Source organism: Chiloscyllium punctatum, chromosome 22 (genome assembly GCF_047496795.1).
Source record: "Chiloscyllium punctatum isolate Juve2018m chromosome 22, sChiPun1.3, whole genome shotgun sequence".
In the NCBI taxonomy this organism is placed as follows: domain Eukaryota; kingdom Metazoa; phylum Chordata; class Chondrichthyes; order Orectolobiformes; family Hemiscylliidae; genus Chiloscyllium; species Chiloscyllium punctatum.
Window position 1 is genome coordinate 61090951 of NC_092760.1, and position 20406 is coordinate 61111356.

Below are 20406 nucleotides of genomic sequence, written 5' to 3' on the forward strand. Positions count from 1 at the left end.
GGAGTGCTTTGGAATAGTCAATTCAAAAAGTAACAAAGATCACCAGTCAAGGTCCATTCTTGAATCCTGACCGTTGTGTTTAGAGTAGGCTCAGTGTTATGACATGCATGTAAACTAAAGGTGCCACACAGGGATACCACACTCACAAATGTCACTATGCTACCTGTTTTCCCAATGGCACTGCCTGAGCCTCCAATGTGCGAGAAGATACTGAGATAGAGACATCTACCACTTCCTCTAGCAGTTCATTCCACATACCATTGTGCGTGTGTGAAAAAGTTGCCCCTCGGGTCCCTTTTAAATTTCTCCTCTCACCTTAAAGTTATGACCTCTAGTTTTAAACTCCCCCCTCCTAGGGAAAATACATTTGCTACTCACCTATCTATGCCCCTCATTATTTTATAAACCTCTACAAGGTCACCCTTCAACTTCCTATGCTCCAGTGAAGAAAGTTCCAGCCTCTTATTATAACTTAAATCCTCCAGTCCAGCTAAGATCTTGTTAATCTTTTCTGCACCCTCTCCAATTTCATATCATTTCTATACCAGGGCGACCAGAACAGTGGCCTCGTCAATATCCTGACGTCCCAACTCCTTTACTCAATGGTCTGAACAATGAAGGCAAACATCCTCGAAGGGCTGAATGGCCTCCCTTGTTCCTAAAGTTTATAGATTACATGCAGAAAAGTAGAGCTGAGACCAAGGCTTGATATAACTGAATTTTAAAACAGGCCCAAGAGGCTGTATGAACTTCTTCCACTGAATGCAAACATTATTTATCTGACATACAGTTTTCCCTTCACACACCTCCATGTGGTAACCCCACTGGAACTCGCTCACTTGGTACCACCCCCTTTCTCTTCCCCCCGCCCAGCGGCTTCCGGTGTCCGCACCGTGCCCCGGAAGCAGACGCTGGGCCCTGGCTCCGGGGTTAGAGAGGCCGCGATGCTGTCGCGCGGATCCATCGAGATCCCGCTCCGGGACACGGATGAGGTGAGAGACCGGCAGCGTACGGCGAGGAGGAGGAGGAGGAGGAGGAGGAGGAGGAGGGGAGGGCTCCGGAAGCCGGCCGGCCGGCCGGGAGGAGGGAGAGTTACCGCGGGGCGGGACCAAGCTCGGCGATCAGGCGCTGTCGGCCGAGACTTTACCCCGAAGGCCCCGCCTGTTGTGGCCGGGGGGAGTGTGAGAGGTGCAGGGGCCACTGCTGGATGGGGAGCGGTGAGGGACCCGGGAGTCCTGGCATTAGTTTTATTCTCAGTTAACATCAGTAAGAACAGTTTATAATATGGTCCCTGTCGGATTGTTGTTTGAGTAATCTCGGCTGCGGGATCTTGCCGTATGCCCTTTAGCTCCCGGATTTTAACTGTGTCCCAATTTGTCATTTGGATCTTGCTGTGTGCCATTTGGCAATGGGATCTTTTTGCCTGTCTCCCGACTGGCTGACACCTTTCCTAGTAATAAGTACTTAGAAGCAATGACAGTTCATGGCTGTAAACTGTTTGGGATGTCCTCAGATTCTGAAAGGTACTAGTAAAGGCAACGTCGTCCTCTTATTTTTGTTGTCTCCATGCTCATCTTCACAAACTTTGGGTTTTTCGAAACTGCTATCCATGCTTATAGCTTTTACAGTGATGTCCACTGTAGCAATTTTACAAGACAAGAGACAGACTCTTGGAAGTGAACTGATTTGGTGAAGAAAGCTGAAATTGGACCCTGCTTTCAAATTTTAAAGTTAGTTAAGTATGGTTTACATGATTTATTCAAACTTTCGGGCTCTTGTACCTCAACTCAGCCTCCTACCCTGTGTTCCCTTGTATCCAAAAATGTACCAACCACTGTCTGAATAAACTCAATTACAGAGTATAAACAGTTCTGTGATATAGGAATTCCAAAAGGTTTGTACCCTCTGAGCAGCCTTCCCTCTAATTTTCTTCCCAGCTGTACAGGCACCAGAGGTCCATGCATAGCAGTGACTTCCAGAAGCAAAAGTTCATGACACCGTCCACAAACTGTAGATTCCCCAGCAAAGGGAAAGGAAACTTATCTCTATCTAATTTGTCAAACACTTAGGAATTTTACATGTTTCAATTGATGGTGGTTTATAAGCTTCATCAATGATTTGTTTGATGTATTAGAGGTCACAGCTCTCTATTAGAAACAATATTATTCCACCTGAAATGCTTTAAATAAAGGTTCCAAACAAAATAGAAAAAAAAATACTGTGCATGCTGGAAATCTGCAGTAAAAACCAAAAATGCTTGTAGCATCCAACAGCATCTGTGGAGATAGAAAGGAAGTTAACATTTTAAATCAAGGTGTGATAAAAAGCCACAGACCAGAAATGTTAACTGTTCCTCTTTCCATAGATGCTGCCAAGCCTAAGTGTTTTCAGCATTTTCTGTTTGCTTTCAAAGGAAAGCTGCTGTTATGGCTGCCGAACTCTGCATCTCAGTTTAATTTTATGATAACTGAACAAAAGTGATAATGTTAAGTTCTTTGAGTTTCTTCAGATTTTAGTCCTTTTTATTAGTTGTGTTTCTACACCAAAGAGAGAATTTCTAACTGACCATGAGAGCTTAATACTTCCTTTTTGGTTAATTAGAAAGGTCAACAAAAATTACCTCATGCAACATGCAGCTAAAATAATGCCATTGTAGCCTGAGCATTGCAAGCACGCATTATCTGTTTCAGAATTTAAAGAGTTATGGGTGAAAAGCTGGCAAATGGGACTAGACTAGTTTAGGATACCAGCATGGACGAGTTGGACCGAAGGGTCTGTTTATGTGCTGAACATGTCTATGACTCTAATTATAAAATATGGGATAAGTGGGCAAGGAGGGATCAAGTAAATGCTGGAGGGACTAGTATTGTGTTATTTTGGTTGACACAACAAACATTATTGAAAGCATCATGAGCAATGTGCAAATGTGACTTTTGGGTGAGGGAGTAGAGAACCCAATATAAAATTTGGTTTTGGAGTGGAATTGGTCCTTTGATTAGCAGCATATGAACAGGACTGAATGAAACCAGTTGTAGTACCTCAAATCTCGCAGCCTTGGCAACAAAGTGTGTCAGATGTCAAATATTTTGAGATCTTTGGTCAAACAGTTGGGCTGATGGTAGTTCGGGACAAGTTAGGTTGGATGCTGTCAGGGTAGTTTGGAGCATAAGATAAAATGATAGGAAAGCAGTAGAACCTATCTGAAGTCTCACTGCACCAATGCAGCCCTCTAGCCATAATTGTCCACTAAATTATTTTTAATATTTTACTCAACGAAAATTAATGCATTGAAGAGTACAACAATGGCAAGTTTTCAGACATGGCTGGGATTTGGATACCTGGACTTGAGTTGCTCCATCTGTATTCATTTTGCATTCTTTAATGGGAGGTGAGAAAAGAGACTCATTTTCTGGTGGTGGACACGTCAAGAAAATCCTGAGGCATACTACTTTAAGATTGAGTGAGGCTTAATTTTATTGAGAAGTTATACCTCATAATAAATTTGCAAGGGATCGGTGCAAGATCACTTACGTTTTTCATTTATGTAAATGATTTAGATGAGAATATAGAAAGCAAGGTCAGTAAGTTTGTGGATGACACCAAAATTGGTGGTATAGAGATCTTGATGAGTTTGGTCAATTGGCTGAAGAGTGGCAAATGAAGTTTAATTTGGAAAAACGCAAGGTATTGCATTTTGGTAAAACAAGCAAAGACAAGACTTATTCAATTAAAAGTAGGACCTTGGACAGTGTTGTAGAAAGAGTCTTAGGGGTTCTGGTACATAATTCTTTAAAGTTTGTATTTGCATAAAACTAAAGGCATAGGTTTAATGTGAGAGGGGAAAGGTCTAAAAGGGATCTAAGGGACAACTTTCTCATGCAGTGGGTGGTGCATGTATGAAATGAACTACCGGGGAAGTGATTTAACTGGTACAATTACAAGATGTAAAAGGCATCAGGACATGTATATGAATACAAAGATTTAGAGGGAGATGGGCCAAATGCGGGCAAATGGGACTAGATTAATTTAGGATATCTGGTTGGCATGAACGATTTGGATGGAATGGTTTGTTTCTGTGCTGTACATGTCTATGACTATTTAGACAGGGTGGTTAAGAAGGCATTTAGTATGCTTGCCTTCATTGCTGAGACTCTTGAGTTAGGAGTTGGGGTGTCATGTTGAGGTCATGTGGGTGAGGCCTTTTCTGGAGTACAGTGTCCTGCGCTCATCTTGTTATAGGAAGGTTATTATTAAGCTGGAGAGGTTCAGAAGAGATTTGCCAGAATGTTGCTGGGATTGGAGGGTTTGAGTTGTAAGGAGAGGCTGGATAGGCTGGGACCTTTTTCACTGGAGAATGAGAGGTAACCTCAGAAGTTTATAAAATAATGAGGGGTACAGATAAGGTGACCGGCAGGTGACTTTTCTTTAGGGTGGGGGATTTCAAGACTCGGGTATATTTTTAAGGTGAGAAGAGAAAGATTTTAAAAAAACATGAGGGGCAATTTTTTTTTACACAGTGGTTCATGTGCAGAATGAACTTTGAGAGGAAGTGATGGATGTGGGTACAGTCACAACGTTTAAAAGACTTCTGGATAAGTATTTGAATAAGAAATCTTTGGAGGAATATGGACTGATGGACCCAAGCACAAGCAAGAAGGACTAATTCAGTTTGGAATTGTGACTGGCATGGACTAAAGGGTCAGTTTCCGTGCTATATGACTCTGAGTGGACATGTCTGCATTGACTTGTTACCCTTCTACTCTGTGTCTGCCAATGTATAGATTTTAAAATCCTTGTTTTCAAATCCTTCCATATCCCCTAAACTCCACTATTGGTAATCATGCCTTCAGCTACTTAGACCCGAATTTATGGAACTCCTTCCCTAGACTTTTCCGGCTCTCCTCTTTTTCTTTAATACACTCTTTAAAACTTTCCTGTTTGGCTAAGTTTTTGGTTACCTGTCCTAATAGCTGTTTATATGGCTCTGTCTCAAATTGTTTTATAATGAATCCTGTGAAGCATCTTGGCATGGTTTACTGTGTTAAAGGTGCTTTATAAATGCAAGTTATTGTTCTTTATTACTAAGCTGTTGATTACCTCCTAAACTTTGAATGATCAGTTTTCCACATTTCTGTGGAGTATTTTGGATATTCCCATAAATGCAGACTGTCTTGAAGGAATGTACCCATCTGAAACTTCAGCTCAGTTTTTTACTCTTAAAGATAATAATATTAAAAATTTGAGTGTTCTGTACTTAATTCAGATTTTCTGCCTCCATTAAATAAATCAAGGAAAACGCTTCCTCCTGAAAACAGATGAGGATGAAGTTTGGCCAGTCATTTTATTTGAGTATTGCCTCTGTTGGCAGAGTGATCTGGTGCTAAGCAGTTTTTAAAAATGAATTCACAAGATGTGGCTGATGTTATTCATGTTAACATTTACTGTCCATTCCAAGTTGCCCGTAAGGAAGTGGTGAGATGTCTTGAACTCAAATGAATAGCTTCCCAGGCCATTTCAGTGAGTTGTTGATCTTGAGTCACATTGGACAGACCAAGTAAAGACAACAGATAGTGAACTAGATAGGTTTTGTGACAATACAGTAGTTTGACGGCTATTATTGCCAAGATCACCTTTTTCTTTCATATTTTATTTTATTTTATTTTATTGATTTTAAATTTTCCATCTGTTTTTAAACTCAAGCCTGTGGATCATTGGTCCAGCCTCTGGATTACTAGTCCAGTAACATAACCACTATGGCAACATTAATTGGTTGTAAGGGAGTGGCGGATAGCCATATCTAACCTATATTTCACTGTTGTTCCTTAGGTCATTGAGCTTGATTTTGACCAGCTACCAGAGGGAGATGAAGTCATCAGTATTCTCAAGCAAGAACACACCCAGCTCCACATATGGATGGCCTTGGCGGTTTGTATTTCAGTACTTCTTACGGAGATGTAAAGAAGGACAATTATAAATATCCAGCAAAAATCTGACCGTCGATTTGAATAAGAGAAATTTAGATAAGAGAATGTCACTGAAAGGTTGGCATCACTTGGTTGAAATGTCCCTGGTCTACTTGAGGTGTCTTGATGAACTAACTGAGGAGTTGACATTGTGGAGGCTGTGACCCCAAGCTTCTAATCTGCCTGAGATATCTGTTTGAGAAAAAGATAAACCTATAATTGGTCAGTTGGGCTAACAGTGGTGGGCAATCTTATGGAAGCTAAGATAAATTAATTGTTACTTAGAAAATTTGTAAGTGGCAGTCAACATAAAATAGAGGATGGTTGTTTCTAATTGAATTGTTCAATGAAGCAATGGAGAAAGGTGTGATTGTGTCAATTTTTAAAAGACATTTGATAAAGTACCACATTTTTGTATTAGCAAAATTATAGCCCATATGCTCAAGGGCAGTGGCAGCATGGATGCAAAATTAACTAAGAACTAAGGGTCAGAAACTAGAGAAGAGTGATGAATGGTGCTTTTCAGACTGAAAGGCAGCATACAATAAAGAGGCCTGAAGGTTTACTGATCTTACTGATTAATGACCTAGATTCAGATATACAGGACATTTTTCAAAATTTGCAGTTTGCATGCAGCTTTCAGATGTTGTAAACTATGAGGATGATAGTAGCAAGCTTCTGAAGGGCATAGATTGACTACTGAAATAGGCAGACATGTGGCAGATGAAATTTAACTCAGAATTATAAAATAAACATATTTTTGCAAAGAAATGGGAGAGGCAATACAAACGGGATAGTATAATTTTACAGTGGGTGTGGGAACAGGCACATAGGCATAGGTTCACAAATACTTAAAGGTGGCGGCACAGCTATCAAGAAAGCATACAAGTTCCTTAGCCTTATTATTTGAAATATAGAGCACACTTCAAGGAACTTGTGCTTTTCTGTATAAGGAGCATTGTACAAGGCAATGTCTTTAGTGTTAAGGCTTTGGAGGTGGGGCAAAGAGTAGCATTAAGATTAGTGACTTCAGTTATGTAAAAACTGGAGAAGCTAGGATTGTTTTGACTAGAACAGAGAAGGTTAAGGGAAGGGAGGTATTCAATTTAATGAGCGATTTTGTTAGAGTAAATAAGGAGAAGCTGTTGCAATGGCAAGGGATTCCATAACCAGAGGGCACAGATTTAGCTAAGGTGGGGTCAAAAGCCAAGGTGGAAATAAGACATTGTTTTCCATAGTAGACTGTGATCTGGAATGTGCTGCCTAGAAGGGTGGTAGAAGCAGATTCAGTATGAACATTCAAAAGAGATTTGAAAAATACTTGATTTTTTTTTCAAAAAGGGCTTTGGGGAAATACCAGCAATTAATAGTTAGTTCTTTCAAAGAGTCTGCACAAATATAAGATGGGTGGACTGACTTTCTTCTGTCTATAATTCTAAAAGTTATAAGTTATTAAGTAATATCACTTGGACACTGAGGTATTTAATGATCATTTTATCCTTCTGTATTGGAAGTGTGCATTGCTAGTAAAGCCAGCATTTATTGTTCAGTGATTATTGCTCTTGAACAGGTGAGAATAAGCCTCCTCCTTGAATTCCTGCAGTTCTTTTGTTATAAGCAATGTTGTTAGGAGGCTATTCCAGGATATTAACCCAGTGTCAGTGAATTAATGGCAATAAAGTTCCATATGAGTGTTGCATGGCTTGGAGAGAAACTTTCAAATGCATCTGCTGTCCTAGCTGCTCTTGGTGGTAGAGTCATAGGTTTGGAAAGAGTTGTCAAAGAAGCCATTACACATTGCTTCAATGCAGCTCACTGCTGCTACTGTGCACCGCTGCTGGAGGGAGCCAACATTTAATATGGTGGATGAATGGTGACTCGCCACATGAGTATTATTGGAACTTATTTGGCTTGTCAAATGGAGGTTGCTCATCTAATTAATGTCACTTATAGAGACATTAATGGAATCTGTCACCAAAAATAGATTGATAAAATGGACAAGTTCCTGATTAGAGAAAATTAGCATGGATTTGTGATGGGTAGGTCATATCTGACTAAATTGACCTTTTTGGTTGGTGGCAGAAATCTAAGAAAAAGGCTTAACTTTGAAATCAGTGTCAAGCCAATCCAGACAAAAATTAGGATACACTTCTTCATGCAGCAGTTGATAGAAGTGTGGAACTCTTTCTGACAAAAAGCAGCAAATTCTTACTCAATTATCAGTTTTAAATCTGTGGTCAGTTGATTTTTTTAATACTAGCCAAATGTATGAAGATGACTGAAGTGAGGTCATGGAGAAGCCATGCCCTTTATTGACTGTTTTTCCATGATGTTAGCTATAGGACTAGCTATGCATATCGATTATATGGCAAGAAAGTATTGGTTTTAAAAAAGTATTGGATTGAAAGTAATCTTATGATGAAATTAAAGGGCTCTTAGAATTTACTTTCATTCTCGCAGGCAAATTAAAACCTTTCTTATCTTATAGCTGGAGTACTTCAAACAAGGAAAGACAGAAGATTTCGTAAAGTTACTAGAAGCTGCTCGTATTGATGGAAACCTGGATTATCGAGATCATGAGAAAGACCAGATGACATGTCTGGACACTCTTGCTGCTTACTATGTGCAACAGGCTCGGAAAGAGAAGAATAAAGATGCAAAGAAAGAGCTTATCACGCAAGCTACCTTGCTGTACACCATGGCTGACAAAATCATCATGTATGACCAGGTAAGTTTTCAAGCTTTGAGGATAAGGGATGGTATATACTGATCAAGTAAGAGATTGAGGGAGCTTAGGGAACCATGAAGTACAAAAGTTGCATGACACACACACCCTGCATTAGGCATAACCAAGACTCAAATTACTCTCAGATTCAATAGGAAAAGGCAACTTTCTGAATGAAATCTTACTCCTTTGCATTTGAATAAACTAACGCGTACTTGTCATAGAGTAAGATTGAGAAATACTTGCCCTAGTTATTCTGGAAACTAAGTCTGAAATACTCATTTGAAAAGTTTTTAAAATTATGAACATTTTGAAAGAAAAAGATGCATCAATTTATGGGGGAGGTCAGAAGTAGAGGCAATAAATATAAAATACCAAAAGGGAATTTCAGGTGATATCTAACTTGCTACCCCAATGAGTAGTAAGAGAGAAAAGCATAAATGGATTTTGGAGGAAAACAGATAATTACGTGAAGGAGGAAGGATTGGAAAGTTGTTGGAATGAGATGAAGTGTAGTATGGAAATATTGCCTGGAATAACCTGTTACTGTGCAGTAAATTCAATATAATTGATGTATTTTCTGCTTGCAGAGTGTACTGTCTGACCTTGTTCATACTGTTTGTCTTTAGAATCACTTGCTGGGTAGAGCCTGTTTCTGTCTGTTGGAGGGGGATAAAATGGACCAAGCTGAAGCACAGTTCAACTTTGTGCTAAATCAGTCACCAAATAACATCCCTGCACTCTTGGGTAAGAACTTTATTAAAGTGAGTTTTCAATGGCTTTTGATTCTGCTGAGAAGAGGCAGATCAGCAAAGTAGAATTGATTATGAGCAGTTAGGTCAGGAGAAGTGTCTAAATTCTTTATAAACCGTATGGGTGCATGCCATGGAGCCACATGTCAGATTCAAACTATATAGTGTCGCTAACCTGCAGTTGGCTACAGCTATGAAGAAAAAATATTACGTTTGAACTTCTTAAAGGCTGTTTAGAACTAATTAAGTAGTTTTGACATGTAATTCTTGGTGTACTGAAGGAATTACAGTTGTGAATTTGCTCAGAAGAAGCTCCTATCAACAGCAGCAAGGTAAATATGCAGATAATTTGTTTAGCTGTTAGTTGATAGCTGAAAGTCAACCAGGGCTACCTCTTCACGTAGTATTGTTTGTTCTTTTTTTACATCCACCTATTTCTTACAATTGAATGTAAATAATAAAACAACCATAGGTAGAAATAGACTGATACTGTGGTTGTCTGTACCATTTGTGTCTAAGAATAAATGTATAGAAAGATTGGCTCCAGCTTTTTCTTCAATGCCTAACATTTTGGAGCATAACACATCTGACAGAACAGACAGGCCTTTGATCCATGCTCAACCCAAATCAGCACCTCTGACAGTTTAGTGTTTCACTCGTACTAATGTGGAACTGTGGGCCCTGATTATGTGGTGAAACCTCATGTTGTGATTGAACCTAAAACCTTGAAACTCAGATGAGGGTGTGAGCAATGTAGACAAGGCTGTAGGCACTAAGCCACCTGGTTTAGGCATTTATCTAATTTAATGTTTTATTTGCCAATGAGGTAATGATGTCAAGAGTGTCTAATTTTAAACCTGCAATGCACCAAACTCAACTAGAGCAAACTTATAAACACAGAACTGACTTCATGACTGGACTGCTGGGTCTCTGAAGCTGCAGTTTTAAAACCCTCTGAGTGAATAATCAAGTTAATGCACTAATTTGTTGAGAGTATCTTTATTTTCTCTTCTCAGGTAAAGCTTGTATCTCTTTTAATAAGAAAGATTACAGAGGTGCTTTGGCCTATTACAAGAAAGCCCTTCGGACCAATCCTGGATGCCCAGGTGAGGAGTAATTCACACTGCTGGCCCCAGGCTCAATGAAGATTCAAGTAAACTTTATTAACTGTGGGTTAACCCACAACTACCTTCTTGTAAATATGCCATTTAATTTACCTTTAATAATTGTTGTGAGGATTTAGACTGTACTGAATACAAAAAGTTTGTTTAAAGTATGAATTGCTGTGCAAATCGAAGCTTAAGATCATAATTTGAAAACCATAACTAGGGACACATCTATCCCTCTAAACCTATTCCTGAATGCATTTACTTCAAAAGCCTCCTTTGTAAACCACAGGCAGGTACAGATTGGCAGTGATTGTGATTTGAATTAATAATCCAGAAAGTGAATTCACATGTAACACTTTTTGAACTCTTAAGTTCAAACAATTTTGATATTACTTCACAAATTACTAGAAGTAGCAAGTTTCCAGGAAGCGCTCAGATTGGTGCAAAATGTCAACTGTTTTACTGATGTCCGTTAGGAGAAAAGAAATAAATCTCTCCTTATCTCATTAAAACCATATATCACTTCTGTCTATGTTACTCGAGTCCTGCATCCCTCCCCCCAACATGGTTGATTCTTAACTTCCCTTCAAAAAGGTCCAATAAGTTAGTGAGTTTATCAACCTGCTATTGGCCATTGAAGTCTTCTTCAGGACAAGATGGAATGGGCAATAAATGGCCAGCTTGATAATTCTGTTCATATTCTGAAATTTAATATTCAATAATGCCTTTCTTAATGCTTCCTTTGCAGCCTCCTTGTATTCTTGTCGGTTCTGATCAACTAATTTTTCACCACTTGCAACTTATAGAACATCTTTAACATATTAAAATGTCTCAAGGTACTTCACAGGACTATTATGAGACAAAGTATTACACCAAGCTATATAAGGAGATTCTCAGTCAAATGATATGCAAGGTGGAGAGCTGTAGGAAGAGAATTATAGAGCTTGGAGCCTAAGCAGCTAAAAGTGTGACCACTAATGATGGAAGAATTGTTGGTTGAGAGAAGTGGTGTTGACGTGGAGCTGGGTGTTGTCAGCGTACATGTAAAAATGAACATCATGCTTTCAGACGATGTTGTTAAATGCAGGAAGAAGGCGAAGTAGAAGGGGGAGTTGAGGTGGTGTGGTGCTGGAAAAGCACAGTAGGTCAGACAGCATCCAAGGAGCAGGGTAATTTTGCAAAGTGGAAGGGGACCAAGGATAGAGGATTGGGAACACCACGGATAATAGTATAAGATCAATAAGAAAATCCATTACAACTGATGCTCTGTTTACAATGAAGATGAGATTCCCGACAATGTGGAAACAGGCCCTTTGTCCCAACAAGTCCACACTGACTCTCCAAAGAGTAACCCACCCAGACCCATTTCCCCCTGACTGAAGCACCCAGCACTCTGGACAATTTAGCCTGGCCAATTCATCTGACCTGCAAATCTTTGGACTGTGGGAGGAAACCGGAGCACCCGGAGGAAACCCACACAGACAATGTGCAAACTCCACACAGACAGTCGCCTGAGGCGGGAATTGAACCCAGGTCCCCGGCACTGTGAGGCAGCAGTGCTAACCACTGAGCCACCATGCTGTCCATTAATAAAAATTGAGCCATGTAAAAGTACTCGCAGTAAGATGGACATTGGGTTGTGTGGGATGGGGTTGATGTGGCTAGTCAGGAAAACCTGACATCAGTTGTTCTTGAGCTCACTTGAATTTAGTGATGGCTAATCAATTAAATTTCATTCATAAGACTTTCTATGCCTCCTGTAGGCCATTGAGAAAACTCTGGCAGCCTCAGTGAGGGAGTGGGTGTTATTGAATTCAAATTTCACCATCTGTCATGGCAGTATTCAACCTAATCTCCCCAGGATATTGACCTGGGGTTTTGGACTGTTAGTTGAATGGCATTATTACTAATCCCCTGCCTCTCCTTAGTTATAAAAACAAATTGCAAGGACTGGGCTTGTAATCTCTTGCGTGCAAATGATTAAAGGATGAAAGCAAAACAGTGCTGACAATTTGTTTTGCTGGAAATACTGACCAAGTGAGATAGCATTTGTGAAGTGAGAAACAGACCTTTCAGGTTGGTGACACTCTATCAGAACTTAAACACTGTTATAACCTAAAAGTTTTTCGTGCAAGTACAGAGACTGGGACAGGATAAAGAACAAATGGGAAGGTCTTATAGTCTGTAATGAGGAAGAGATTAAATAACAAAGAGATTATGGTGCAAGGAAATAGGGATAGTACGAGGATAAGTATAGAAACTGTGTGTCTTTAAGAATTGTACAACAGTAACAGCATAATCATTATTCTGCACCAGCTATCTGAAATATACAGGATCTGGAATTGTTGAACTTAATGTTCAGTTCAGAAGTTGTGAAGTCCCATATTGAAAGATGAGATATTGATCCATGATCTAATTGCATTGCTGAATAAAGCATCAGTGATTGGATGGGCTTCTCCGATTCCTGATAGTAGATAGGAAGCAAGTAATGCTGTTGAGACTCCTGAGCACTCTCCCTTGAAATTTCTACTTGCATCTAAAAAATAGTGGATGTGGGTAACTTCTCCCAGTGCTTTATTCTTCAGTGTGAAGCAGTACCCTGCTCTGTACTTCCTCACCCTCTCCGACAAAAACAGATCAGAAAGCGCTATGCTCATGCCCTAGCTATTGTAGCTTTCAACTTTTGCTTCTCATTCCTGCTGCTAAATTTTATAAGATGTTACAGTCTTCCTGCCTTATTATTTGGCACCTTTTGCTGCATGGCACTAAACAGAAAACCAGCTTACCCATAAGGATCATCCTTTCGTCGAAATCAAACTTGATACTATACTTGACTCTGTCCACTTTATCACCCAAGTTTCAAAATAATTATAACAGTACCATAAACCTTCCTAATAGGATTGTGTTTGATTTGGAAGGGACTTTGATGTTGTGGAGTTTCCATACTCTTGCTGCCCTTATCTTCCTATGGTGGTGGAAGTTGCGATTTGGAAGATGTTGTTAAGGAAACCATGAGAAATTGCTGCAATCTGTTTACCAGATATTGTCACACTGCCTCAGCAGCAGATGGAATAAGGTTTTAAGTTATAAATGCATATGGCAGCAAAAGTGGCTGGTTGATAATCAAAGTGGGAATTCAGTCTAGCTTTCTACTCTAATTCTGCCTCAGTTACATGAAGTATATGTAATTAAGAATATTGAATCATGGAATTGTAGTCTATAGACAGGTCATTTACCCTATAATGATTGTGTTGGCCTTAGAAACACCTGTCCCTCTCTACCTCTTCCTAGGTACTTCTAAATCTTTGTTTGTCAGCTATTCAGTTGTTTTCCACCAATTTTTTTCCGTATCAAAACAACTCCATATATTTTTACAGAACACTCATTCCTTTTGTTCTTCTCACAATGAATTTATGAGCTCTAGCGCAGATTGTCAGACCAGTGAAAATGTTTCTTTTTCCAGTTTGCCCTGTTAAAATCCTTTAGAAATATCACTTCTTGCATGAGAGAACAAGAAAATGTTTGTGTTAAGTTGATCACATCGTGATTCGTGTTATTTGTTTCCATAGCTGAGGTTCGGCTGGGAATGGGCCATTGCTTTGTGAAGCTAAGTAAACTAGAGAAAGCTCGCCTTGCATTTGGAAGGGCTCTGGATCTCAACCCTAAATGTGTCGGAGCACTGGTGGGGCTGGCTGTCCTGGAACTGAACAACAAAGAAGTGAGTTACCTATTTGGGATTCTATTGTACTCTGGAGCCACAGCAGAACTGACAAAGAACAGGTTCACCAAATCTGTCAAACATAGTTACTTTTGTCACTAGATTTAAAATGGATAAATGATGACTTGCATTCACAGAATGTCTTTTGTTGAATAAAATTTCTCAAGCAAATCACAATTGGACTAATTTGTAAGGAAACAATTGTAAAGTATTTCTACAGGCAATCTAATGCAACAGAACAGTGATATTCAAAACTGTTGGAGATCCCAACAAAAAAGCCCTCTCAACCCCAGAATAGCTGCATCATCCTAGCTTCAGAAATGCCAGATTCCTAAGGATAGACAATTATTTTTGTCTTTGTAGAATAGCACAGAAGGAAACTGCCTGGCCATCATACCTTCTCCAGCTGCTTTTTCTTTGACCCTGCAGTTGTTTCCTTTTTAAGAATTTACTCAATGTTTATTTAAAAGTTTGAATTATTTTTTCCTGCTCTTCTCCTCTATTCCTTTTGCTAATTACCTACAGTTATGATTCAGTGGGTGGTGCTGAAGTATCTGACTCAACATGTTTTGGGTTCAAGTCCCGCATCAGTGGATTTAACCACTTAATGTAAACTGATAGCCCTAGTACATTATTAAGAGAGTGTTGCACTTTCAGTTGAAAAATTAAACTAAAGCTTCTTCAAAACTACTCAGAGTAGGAGAGTTCTGTGTCCTGGACAAGTATTTGCCTGTCTGTCAGCACTACCAAATAGGATTATATGATCATTGTCCTGTGATCTGTACGATCTTGCTGTGTATAAATTGACTGTTCAATTTTCTACATTTCAACCAAACATGACGGTATTTTATTGTAAAGTGTTTTGGAACATTGTATAAATCCTATACAGAACAACCTCGATTATCTGAACGAAACAGGCGGGACATATTTTGTTCGGATAACAGATAAAGTTTTTACAGCACCTTGAGATCTTGTTCGTATAATCCGAAATTCAGCTAATTGACGTTCGGATAACCAAGTTTGTTCCAAAAATGCAAGTTTTGCTTTTTCCCTTATAATTTGTGTTCATAGATCACTTATCCCACCTGCCTGCCCACATTTACTGTATTAGATTATTTTGTTGTGGGATAAATTAACGGGAAACAGAGGGTTCAGGGCGCAACAAAATCTGTTTTCAGGTAGAATGGATGGAGAGAAATTATAGTTATACATTTATTTGGTTCTACAATAAAGCGAGAACAGGTTTGGTTTCATGTTCTCTTCCTGTTCCTGAAAGTTTATGGTTCTCATGTTCACATAATTGAATGTGCAGGGTTCCCTGAAAACGTGACATTCTGTTGGCAAAATGAGAGGTGTCTAAAACCAGTCAGGTGAATGTTGATTTGTGGCATTAATGTGGCTGAGCTCACTGTTCATGTGATCATTTTGTGTTGAGTGTATTGGCTAAATTGAACTCACAGCTCTTTGTTATTTCCCAAGGCTGATTCCATCAAAAATGGCGTGCAACTACTCTCGAGAGCTTACACAATCGATCCCAGCAACCCTATGGTGCTAAACCACCTGGCCAATCACTTCTTCTTCAAAAAGGTACAAAGGTGTACGTAAATGGATATGGTGTTGTAGTTGTGATGTTGACAGATCATTAATCTAAGATCCTGGGCCAGTAATCCATCACACGTAGTTCAAATCCCACTAGCACAATTTCAGAAAATTTGAATTCAATTAAAGTGACAATGAAGCTGTTGGATTGTTGGAAAAACCCAATTGGCTGAGGAATGATTTTATGGAAGTAAGTCTGCTACCCTTCAAACCATCAAGTAGGAAAAATCGAAGATTCAAATTTTTATCAGTCACACTCACACATGGTTTGTTTAAAATATGGTGCCATAGGGTTCAGTTTCTTGATTTGTTTCTCTGTCCCTTCCTAGGATTACAGCAAAGTACAGCACCTAGCTCTTCATGCCTTCCATAATACTGAGGTGGAGGCTATGCAAGCAGAAAGCTGTTATCAACTGGCTAGGTCCTTTCATGTACAGGTGAGTTAACTTTCTATCCAGCTTGTGTGATCATCGTACCAGTTTACAATAGGGAAGTCAGCTTGTTTGGACTTAAATATTAACCGACAGCAAGATAGTAACAGCAGATGGCCATGCATTTTCTTGAGCCTCCCCTGCCATTCAATTGAATTAACATCTCAATTCCATTTAGCTGCTTTGATTTATTTGTCTCTCAATCCTTACCCACCCAATCTCTAAATTGGTCAAAAATTGTCCAAGTTGTCAGTAAAGGTTTGGAAAAAAAAAGCCTTGTTTTTAGTAATGGGATTTCAAGATGGCCCCTTATAGTTTTCCAATTTGTGAAGACTGTCAGTTGAATTAATCAGATGAATGATTCACCATGCAACAAGGTGGAAAATGCAGAAACACAAGTTTAAAAATGAGGAAGCTGGTGAACTTTAGCGTACAGAGTTACAGGATAGTGGGTTATCAGAAGACTATTGTGAGTTGACATTACAAATGGGTTCAGTCCACAATTTGATAATCTTTTTATTCAGGAAGGAAAGAAAGATGAGTTGACTGAGTTGAGATCAGAAATAAAGGGAGGAAGAGAATCATTGGATCCTTTTGCTCTTTTTAAAAATTCTTGCAGCAATCAGAAAAAAAAGGGCAGGGCGAGAAATTGAAATTATTTAACTTCGGGTAAAGAATTAGGTCAATGTCTGACTGATTCCCTTCCTGCGACTCCTGGAGTTTTGTGAATTATTGGTGAGGTCTGTTCTTCATTTTACTTGAACGAAGGTGTGACTCACTTGCCATGCACTGCACTTTTTATACCTAATTGAGAAAAGGCAGCTCCATTTCTATGTATAAATATAAATTAAAAGGGTCTTTTGCCCTGGTTTGTTGAGTACCTGGAGTGTGAGCTGAGCTTAGGACCTCATCATTGACATACACCATACTTCTTCATTTGTGTGTTCGCAGGGTGATTATGACCAGGCTTTTCAATACTACTATCAAGCCACCCAGTTTGCTTCCACTACCTTTGTCCTGCCTTTCTTTGGCCTGGGACAGATGTACATTTATCGAGGGGACAAGGAGAATGCAGCGCAGTGCTTCGAGAAAGTTCTCAAGGCCTATCCCAACAATTATGAAACAATGAAGATTCTAGGTTCACTGTATGCCACCTCAGACGAGCAGGAGAAGAGAGAGGTTGCAAAGGTAAGCACCTGGGAATTATTATTTTGCTCAGTTTAGCTCTACTTGTTTTATTGTGTCAATAAATTGTTGCAAATCTTTTAAACTACGTTCTCTTGTTTTTAAGGGACATTTAAAGAAAGTGACTGAACAATACCCAGATGATGTAGAGGCCTGGATTGAACTAGCTCAGATCCTTGAACAATCAGATATTCAGGTATAGATGTAAAATACTTTGCTGCAAATCATCAATAAGGGAAGGTGCTGAAAGATACTCAGTGCATCGGTGTCTGTGGAGAGAAAAGTAAACTTGATGTTTCAGATCTTTCATCGTAAGTGGAAGATGTTAGATGTGTAGCAATATTTAAGCAAACACCAGTGCTTAGTAAGTGTGCAGTGGCATTTTAAAAAGGGTAGGTTCCTAAAAGGCTACAAAACAAGAGAAGTTTAAGAAAACGAATAACAAAGTAAAGCAAAAGGAGGTAATAATGGAGCAGATGAATACAACCAAAGATGGTTCAGTCGGAGCTGCAAATGACAAATGGTAGAATAATTACCAACAACTGTTGTCTGAAAGAAATGGAGATGATGATTATGATCTGTAGTTATTGGTATTGCTGATCAATATTCTGACTTATTCTGTTTCAGTAGGTAGATGTTAGAAAAAGAAAAGGTTTGTATTTATATATCACTGTGTCACCACCTCAGGATGACCAAAAGTGCTTTACAGCCAGTGAGGTTTTATCCACAAATGAAATACATCACCAGTGTATTTGTTTGCAGCAGGCCAATTGTTTTCCAAACATTTTTGCCCCGTGTTCTTTGCTTTGCGTTTATCAGCATTGATCTAGAGTAGAATTTGAACCAGCAATCTCTATCTCTCAAACTGACACTGGTATAGAGAACATGGGCATAGAGGTAAACTCGTAAGGCTTCTTTACCAAGAATTTCAAACTCACCACCTCTAATTCCTAGAACTTCCTAAATGCGCTATGAATGTACTTGTACAACACAGACCGCAGCAATTCAAGAAGACAGCCTTTTAGCAGAGTTAGGCAATCACAGTCCTTTCAAAGTCATTTAGTAATACGTGATAAATGCTGGCCTTGCCAATGATGTCTGCATTTCTTTGAACAAAAAGAATCAACACTGTTGTCAGTGATGGCTGTGGAAACCAGGGACAGAAGCTGCCTTAAGTTTTGATTTGTTGATGCCTCTGTTCTGAAGAGATGGCCAAGCCTGATGTCTCTGCATTAAATTTCAATCTGCTGTGCACTTGCTAATTTCATCAGTCTTTATGTATCCTAAAGTCCTACATTATCCTCTTTACATTTCCAAGTTTGTGTCATCTGCAAACTTTGAAATGATGTCATGTGTATCCACGTCCAGGGTATTTAATATATATCAAAATTTAGATTAGATGATGGAATAAGTTTCAGCAATAGGCAATACATGCCTGGGGTAATGTCAGGCATAGTATAAGTGACACAGAAATTATAGGGTGTCAGAACATTGTTGAGTGGAGAGATAGATATTGGCCTTGAATGGACTGCATGGCCATTCTTTCTCCTTCGTTTTTCATGTATTCCTGTGCAATATTCAGACATGGGGGCATTTTCTGAGACACAACTATATTAATTAATGGGATCTTGCTGAATTCTGTTTGTAGGGTGCCCTATCAGCCTATGGGACAGCTACAAGAATCCTTCAGGAGAAGGTGCAAGCTGATGTTCCTCCTGAAATCCTAAATAATGTTGGAGCACTTCATTTCCGACTGGGAAACTTAGGAGAAGCCAAGGTAATCAGACATTTAAATGAGCATTTACAATTCTCCCCATAGAACTTTGAGAGCTAATCATTGCATAATATAAAATGCCATCTTCCTTATCTTGCATTTTGCCGTTCTCCTTCCATCATCCATTTACCCTGTCCCTTTCCTGTTCCCCTTCCTCTTATGCTCCTCTCCATTTTATTAACTTATGCTCCTCCTCCCCCTCCTATTCAGCCAATTTCCACGCTGTAAACTGCCACAAAGACCATTGAAATGTAAAACCAAGTAATTATATTTAGTGGTAAATTGGTAGAATGTTACATATTTATTCAGAATACTGGGGACAACACTCGTACTTTTACGAATAATAGATATTCGGTAGTTATTGACCCTTTCAACAGACTTTATCTTGATGCTTTTTAAGTTGCGAATAAAATGAGTTGTCCTTTTGTGGCAGAAATACTTCCTGGCATCACTCGAACGTGCCAAGGCTGAAGCAGAGCATGACGAGCATTACTACAATGCAATCTCAGTCACCACTTCCTATAACCTGGCCAGACTCTACGAGGCCCTGTGTGAATACCATGAAGCCGAAGTATTATACAAGAATGTTTTAAGAGAACATCCAAATTATGTGGACTGTAAGTAGTACCTTGGACCTATTTTATTTTCTCGGGTGAAGGGGAAGTGATGCTTTTCATATTTAGTCAAGGGTAAATCTGTGGTTTTTAGTCATGGTCTGTAGGTTTTGCATTATATTTGTTTATACAGTGAAGTCATGTTGTAGAGAAAACTTGCCTATTTAGCTGCTATGCTGATCATGATTTTGAGAAGATGCTAAGTGATTTGAGAAAAAAGAGAAACAGAAAGGTGGCATCCAGATGTCCCAAAGGACCTTAAATGTAATTAAATAAACTTGAACTGGAGTCACCATTGCAATTAGGAAACCCAGCATCTAATTTTGTGCACAGTAAACTCCCACAAAGACCACTGAAGTATATAAAACCAGATGATAATTTTTAGTGCTTAATTGGTAGGATGATAAATATTTATTCAGAATACTGAGGACAGCCCTCGTGTTTTTTTGAATAATATATTTGATTTATGTCCACTAAGTTAATAATCAAGAGAATGAGTTTGGATGCCACCATCACTTTCAGAATTCACAGTTTAG

General features: G+C 39.1%; 1 protein-coding gene across 1 annotated transcript in view; it reads left to right on the forward strand.

The window, feature by feature from the left end:
* Positions 1–892: 892 nt before the first annotated feature.
* Positions 893–20406, forward strand: part of ctr9 (CTR9 homolog, Paf1/RNA polymerase II complex component) — a 58615-nt gene continuing 39101 nt past the window's right edge. Inside the window, exons 1-12 of the mRNA XM_072592467.1 lie at positions 893–992; positions 5827–5925; positions 8452–8691; positions 9318–9435; positions 10457–10546; positions 14119–14267; positions 15747–15854; positions 16196–16303; positions 17249–17485; positions 17589–17678; positions 19131–19259; positions 19690–19873. Of these exons, the coding sequence (XP_072448568.1) occupies positions 945–992; positions 5827–5925; positions 8452–8691; positions 9318–9435; positions 10457–10546; positions 14119–14267; positions 15747–15854; positions 16196–16303; positions 17249–17485; positions 17589–17678; positions 19131–19259; positions 19690–19873 (1600 nt within the window). The 5' untranslated portion in view covers positions 893–944. The remainder of the gene's footprint in view (positions 993–5826; positions 5926–8451; positions 8692–9317; positions 9436–10456; positions 10547–14118; positions 14268–15746; positions 15855–16195; positions 16304–17248; positions 17486–17588; positions 17679–19130; positions 19260–19689; positions 19874–20406) is intronic.